Source organism: Schistocerca piceifrons, chromosome 4, assembly GCF_021461385.2.
Source record: "Schistocerca piceifrons isolate TAMUIC-IGC-003096 chromosome 4, iqSchPice1.1, whole genome shotgun sequence".
NCBI classification, from domain to species: Eukaryota; Metazoa; Arthropoda; class Insecta; order Orthoptera; family Acrididae; genus Schistocerca; species Schistocerca piceifrons.
In genome coordinates, this window is record NC_060141.1 from 603,658,275 (window position 1) to 603,664,692 (window position 6,418).

General features: G+C 36.3%; 1 protein-coding gene across 4 annotated transcripts; it reads left to right on the plus strand.

The window, feature by feature from the left end:
• The first annotated feature begins 2,045 nt into the window (after window positions 1-2,045).
• LOC124795264 (protein mono-ADP-ribosyltransferase PARP11-like) lies at window positions 2,046-5,997 on the plus strand. Of its 4 annotated transcripts, none has more exons than XM_047259211.1 (2): window positions 2,046-2,108; window positions 4,857-5,997. In XM_047259211.1, exon 2 carries the CDS (start codon window positions 4,859-4,861, stop codon window positions 5,933-5,935), a length of 1,077 nt encoding a protein of 358 aa, XP_047115167.1. In that variant the 5' UTR covers window positions 2,046-2,108; window positions 4,857-4,858; the 3' UTR covers window positions 5,936-5,997. The 4 variants fall into 4 exon arrangements, with proteins under 4 accessions (XP_047115167.1, XP_047115168.1, XP_047115165.1 ...); XM_047259212.1 differs by lacking the exon at window positions 2,046-2,108 and adding an exon at window positions 3,171-3,351; XM_047259209.1 differs by lacking the exon at window positions 2,046-2,108 and adding an exon at window positions 3,172-3,543 and having other exon boundaries at window positions 4,857-5,996.
• The last annotated feature ends 421 nt before the right edge of the window (window positions 5,998-6,418 follow it).

Below are 6,418 nucleotides of genomic sequence, written 5' to 3' on the forward strand. Positions count from 1 at the left end.
TTTTGGAGAAAGTTTTTTCACATAGATAAGTAGTGCCAAAAGCGGAAAAAAAACCCAGGGGCAAATTTATGTTAATTTGGAAACTGTGTGGATGGAAGACACTTATAAAACTCCAGTAACATTGACTTTGAATGTTTTTCTTTACAAAAGTCGCTACATTGCAAATCAATAATTTCAAACTGAAGTTCTGCGGGTAACGCTTCTATTTCGACGTCAAAAGGATTTTGAAATATCTTGATAGCATTTGAATTTGCATCGATATCTGAAAAACGTGATTCAAAATTAATTTTTAAAGTGCCCAGAGCTTCAATTGAGAAAGCTACAGGAAACGGAATCTCAGTTTGCTGACTGAATGTTTGGCATCTATTAAAATGCGTGAAGCATACTTTGTTCAACTAAGATTGAAACAAAGCTACCTTTTGTCGAAAGGACTTAACATACGTGTATAAATCAGGCAGAACCTGGTTTTCACCTTGCAATTTTAAATTAAGGTTATTCATATGTTTAGTTACGTCTGTATAACCACTCACCGTTCCGTAACTCAGCTATAGGGCGATTCCTTTCGTTCAAAAAAATTTCAATTACTGTTCAGAGTTAAAAAAAAAACAGGTCAGAACTTTACCGCAGCTAAGCCAGTGCACTGCAGTATAACATGGCAAGTCACTTTCCTCAATATCTTCAAGAAACTCGAGGAACTGGCGATGACTGAGTGCATGGGGTCTGATATAATTAACAACTAAAATAACTGGCTTTAAAACTTCTGACATATCTAAATGTTTTCCACACAAAGACCGTTGGTGAATAATACAATGCACTACTAATGGTTTTAGCCACCGTCATTTTCTATGGCTTTAGAAAGGAGAGCAACAACACCTTTATTTTTCCCACACATGTTTTTGCCATCATCAGTTGTAACACATTTTAATTTCTTCCACTGAAGATTATTTTTCGGAACTGCTCTTTCAACTCCTTTAAAAAATATCCTCGCCAGTGGTTGTCCTGTGAATACTGTGAACATCAAGGAGCTCTTCATACACTTCATAATTTTTGTCAATCCCTCCAATAAAAAGTAGTACTGGAGCAGTATCTGATACATCTGTTGACTCATCCAAGGCCAAAGAGAACCAATCTGTCTTGATTTTTGTCACGCAGTTGTGCTGATATATTTCGTGCAATGTCATTTATTCTTAGAGCCACAGTGTTTGCCGACAAACTTATGTTTTTAAATTAACTTTTTATGGACACATTTCTTCTGTTGTTGCAATTATGCAGTTCTTAATTAATTCACCGTCGGTAAATGGCTTACACTGTTTCGCTACTAAATGAGCCACACGAAAACTAGCACGAGTTGCTGCATGTTGTTCAGCATTTACTTTCTTAAACAGCGACTGCTGGGTTTTTAGCTGGCGTTTCAGAGACTCATACATTTCTAATCGTTCGCATCCTGTAAACTTGGAGTAATTCTGAGAGTGCTTAGTCTCATAATGACGTTTTATATTGGATTCTTTGAAGACTGATATTGCTTCATTGCCAATAACACACATTGGTTTGTTGCTTGACTCCACCACGAAATATTGACATCCCCACTGCTCTTTAAAAGCTCTACATTCACTGTCAACCTTTCGTTTCTTTTCCATATTTATACAGAACTTCACAAAAGATTGTAACCTGAAAATAAAATTGTACTATTTAATACTAATAAAACTAGGGAGTAGTATGCCTAAACAAAATGCAATGAATTTATTTTTAAGGTACTTTAATTACTAAATTAAAATACAATTACACTGTAGTTCCACTAAAAAATACGGTGAAAAAATACTCTAGTCGTGCTATACATATTTAGATCTTCAGATTTTCCTTCTCTCTTCGAATTCAAACTTTGAATTGTCCCACACTTCGTCGTCTCACCTACTAGTACAGATTGTTGCGCCGCTTGAAATAACAATGCGTTGACATGCTCTACCTCTGTTACGTCTTGCAGTAATAGTGTTGGTCACAATGATTGAGATTTCGTTAACTTTGCAGGACACTTTCGTGAAGAATGTGCAGTGACATACTTTTTTGTCGGTGAAATTCGCCAGAATAAAATACGCCAGAATTTCGATCAGGTACGTCCACCAATCACAATTATGTAATTAAATAAAAATCGTAGTTCGTTTCAGTGCTAGCTATTCCCACAACCTTAGATTTTTGCGATTTCATCTTTCCTTTAGCCTAATATTGCGGTGATCATGGATTGCTAGTGTACTTTAATCCCACTGGGTAGATCTTGGCCCTTATGACTTCGTGGAGGAGTCAATGTGGCCCGCGGACTAAAAAGTTTGGAGACCCATGATGTAGGAGATCATAATGTTCTGGCTGATCAGTGTATACACCGCGTGGTAAATCGAGCAAAGCATCGCAAATTTGCCAGCTATTGGCCCCGGAAATGATTAAACAATTTGTCAAATATTTCCATGTTTGCCAAATACTTGAACGTGTAGGGCGATGTTTGTCAAACATTGAGCGTGTTTACAAGATATTTTGATTAACTGATAATTTGGCGAGAAAGCGAACGATGTTTGCATTCTTTTGCCGCGTATGTTTAGTGAAAAATAAATCTATAACAATTTATCTCGAGGTATTGTTTTCTCGACTATGGAAACTACTATCAAGGATAAAAACAAAATGTATTGACAATTTCCAAAATGCCAGAGGTGTCACACATCTTTCCCTAGCATATATTACGCATAAAGAAGAGGTTAAGAAGAAAAATCAATAACCTACGCGCAACATAAAGAGGGAGTGCAATTTAAATAACAAAAGAAACCTCGTTCTCCCAAAAATAATGTAGGCTGTACGTTTCCACATTGTAGTATTTTAATGAACTGTCATTAGAGAGCAAAGTAGAAGAGACTATAATTTCGCATAGGTCGTCTTTCTCAGTGTCAGGGCGAAGTAACTCTAAACAAGTTATTAAAATTTGCACTCTCCATTCATAGAAAGTTCATGTAGGCGTAATCATCAGATTCCGGGTGCAACATTTCCTTTAACGGGTTTTCATATGTTTGTTTTACATTTTACACCATTCACCGGGCCAGCTCTTTTTTCTCTTTCTCTCGTTCTGCATTTTTAGATACAGTGCCAGAGTCAACGTCAGAAATGCTTTATCAGCATTTTTTGCCCTTCCAACTAGCCTCACAGTACCGCATACATGAACAGCGTCTGCTTCGAACGTGAATAAGTTGACAAATTTTGTTGATACGTTTACGAGCTTAAGTGACAAATCTAAGGCTTGATAGGGCCAAATTTGACAAACAAGTTTGATCGTTTACGACGGCCTTACCAGGCTTAATATTTGCTGTTCGTAAAGTGGCGTATTTAGAAATTCTTGTTCCTTTATTTAGTGCAGATAGTACGCTGTTTACTTCAGCTGTAATTAATGCTGTGTCTGCTTACGTTTTCCGAAATTGCCAAAGTTGCGGATTATCGCCCAGTTCTCTTCACCAATTCTATTCCGCTTGTGTTGTGGGCGGGGCATTACATAACGACGTCTTAACCAAGGTATACACATGGACGTAGTGTTAATGAATGTTTTTTTTTGCTTAAGTAAACGAGACTGGTTCTTAGTTCTACATCGTCGATTATATACCTGTGCCTATAAATCCGATGATATTTCTTCAGTATTGCAGCAATAGCCGCATATAGTATCTTCCAGTTGACACCAAATCTGTAAGATTGAATCTGCATCTTTATAACCAATATTACCTGCGTTTTATTGTCAGTCATGCATTGCAAATAATATGCATTTCGACACATTAAATGTATTTTACTAACAATTACTGTTCAGTTCATGTGATTGTCTTCGCCATATTCCACTGTCTGAATCTGAAGACGAAATATCTGTTGGGTACAATAAAAGTACCGGTAATTAAACCAAGTTAAGTACTTCCATTCACAGATGAGTTAGGCACCAGCTGCATACTGGTACAGTATTATCATTGGTCTTCTCATTTTCTTTCACAGATTACAGTTTTTCTAACAAATCCTGTTGCACAAGTTTTTCTTAATTTCACTTTTGTCATTGACAAACATTTCCTGCACCAATCACGAATTTTATTAGGCGGGTGTATGACCGTTCCCGTATTATGTGTTTGTTTTGAATATAAAAATGTGCGTAATTGTCAAAACATGGTTCAGAAGCCCGATAAATAGATGATAAAATAATGAATGACAGGAAAAAATGTTTAAGATAATAAGGCAAAACTTTAAGACGTCCTGCCACCACACACTGCATTTAAGCATTTGCTGTCATAGGTCATATTTTATTAACAATGCTACAACATTTTGATACATAACTCAGTACAGTGGAAACCTTGTACTTCTGTTACCTTTTGTCTATCTTGTAATGTACATCATAACTACCATCGCACTACAAAATTTCCATTGCCCCCTATAAATTCTTTATCACCACGTTTTTGATTGCGTTTATATCAAACAAATGGGTTTACATAAATACATCAGAGATGTGCATATTATAATTTTAAATAGGAAGGACATAATTACAGGTAATAATTCAATTCGTCCTAATGACATACGGTATTGTAAGGTCATTTACGAAATGAAACCACAGTGAACTTAAGATAGAGAATAACCAGGAAGCAGAGGCTCACAACAAACAAAGGATTTTGATAACATGTTGTATCACAGTAACTTTGTGTGCTATTAAAACAAGAAGTTAGGTTCAAAAGTAACATATAATTATACAGCGTTTCCTTTTTGGTAGAGAGTGGAAAAGAAGTTCTTGTATCTAATGTGAAATCATAGGTTGCTATCTCATCGGTATTTTTGTCTAATCAACTATAAATGTGTTTCAGAAATGGGCTGTTGTTTCAGTCGGGACTCCAGCAATGAGGAAGTCACCGTACCTCATAGACCACTGGCCACCAACAGTTTTCAACCATATGCAGCCACGAACTATGATATAACTGTGTCACTACCCTCTGTACGAGCAAACAGCAGCGGTTTCCACCATGCACCAACTTCCATAAACAATTCTAGACTGGCAAGATCACAGCAGACCAATCAAGAACCCGTCAGACCGAAGAGACCAAAAACATACTTTGAGGGAAACAACCAGTTTCAACCCTCTGTAACCAGTTCCAACAATATAATTGTATCACCATCTTTACAAGCACATAACAGCAATTCCTACTATGCACCAACTTCCACAAGACATTCTAGAGTGACAAATACACAGTGCATTGTTAGTAGAGGTTACCCAAGTCATTCACTAACCAGAACTGTTGAATCTACATTACACAAATCAGTCTTGAAGTTAACTGTTGGGTGGGATCATATGAATGCTAGCTCAGAGTTTGAGCTGCAGTTGTTGCTCTCTGACACTACTGAATATAAGGAAATATTGTGGTTATTCAAGAAGACCACACAGAAGCAGTTCATGGTTGAGAAAATTTATAGGGTCCAGAATCCTTATTTGTTGGGGTGTTACTTGCTCAAGAAAGAAGAAATACAATCAAGATATGGTTCTGTTGCTGAGGAGTATTTATTTCATGGTACCAAAGAGGAAAACAAAGACAACATTTGCAGAAATAATTTTGACTGGAGGAAACATGGCAAATCGGTAGGCAACATATTTGGACAAGGTGTTTCATTTACTCCTATTTCTTGCTATGCTAGTCATTATTCAGACAGCTGCAACACACAACGAATGATGATAGTGTCAAAGGTTCTAATTGCAAAGGAAACTGTTGGTAATAAGTATATGAAAATACCACCTCAATTTGATTATATGCAGTGTCTTAGATATGACACTGCTACTAAAGAAAATCGCCACGTTATTGTGAAATTCTCTGATAACGAGTTCTATCCTACATATGTTATATATTATACAGGACAGTATGAGAAAAAGGAACAGAAGCCAATAAGATTTTAATTTGTGATACATGTTTTTGTAAGGAACAATATTTCTCAGAAGATGAGTAAACATTTTTTTTAACATGCTGCAATGAGTTTACAAAATTTCTTCACATGAATCTCTCTAAACATTTTTTAAATAAAATGTAATAATTTAAAAAACAAATGACTGCTGCTTTTCATTAACATTCACAAGTTTGTGACTGCTGCTTGTAGCTCCTTATGCTTCTTCCATGCTTTAATTTGTAATTGCCATCAGGAGAATCTTATTTATTTTCCTTATGTGACTGCAGCATATATTGATGTTAGTTAATCGAAGAATACATGACAGTGGTATAGTGTGTAGGAAGCTGTGCCAAAAACAACTTGTTTCACACAACTTTTTTTTAAACTTCACTGCTGCACATGCCAATTACCAATTATACAGATACTTTTAACTTGGCACCGTGTGTGTGGTGACTACTGCGAGCGAGTGCACTGTAACGATGAAAGCACAACTTAT

What these genes read in the sequence shown, in the direction of transcription:
- LOC124795264 (XM_047259211.1), top strand. Translation starts at nt 4,859, where the DNA reads ATGGGCTGTTGTTTCAGTCGGGACTCCAGCAATGAGGAAGTCACCGTA.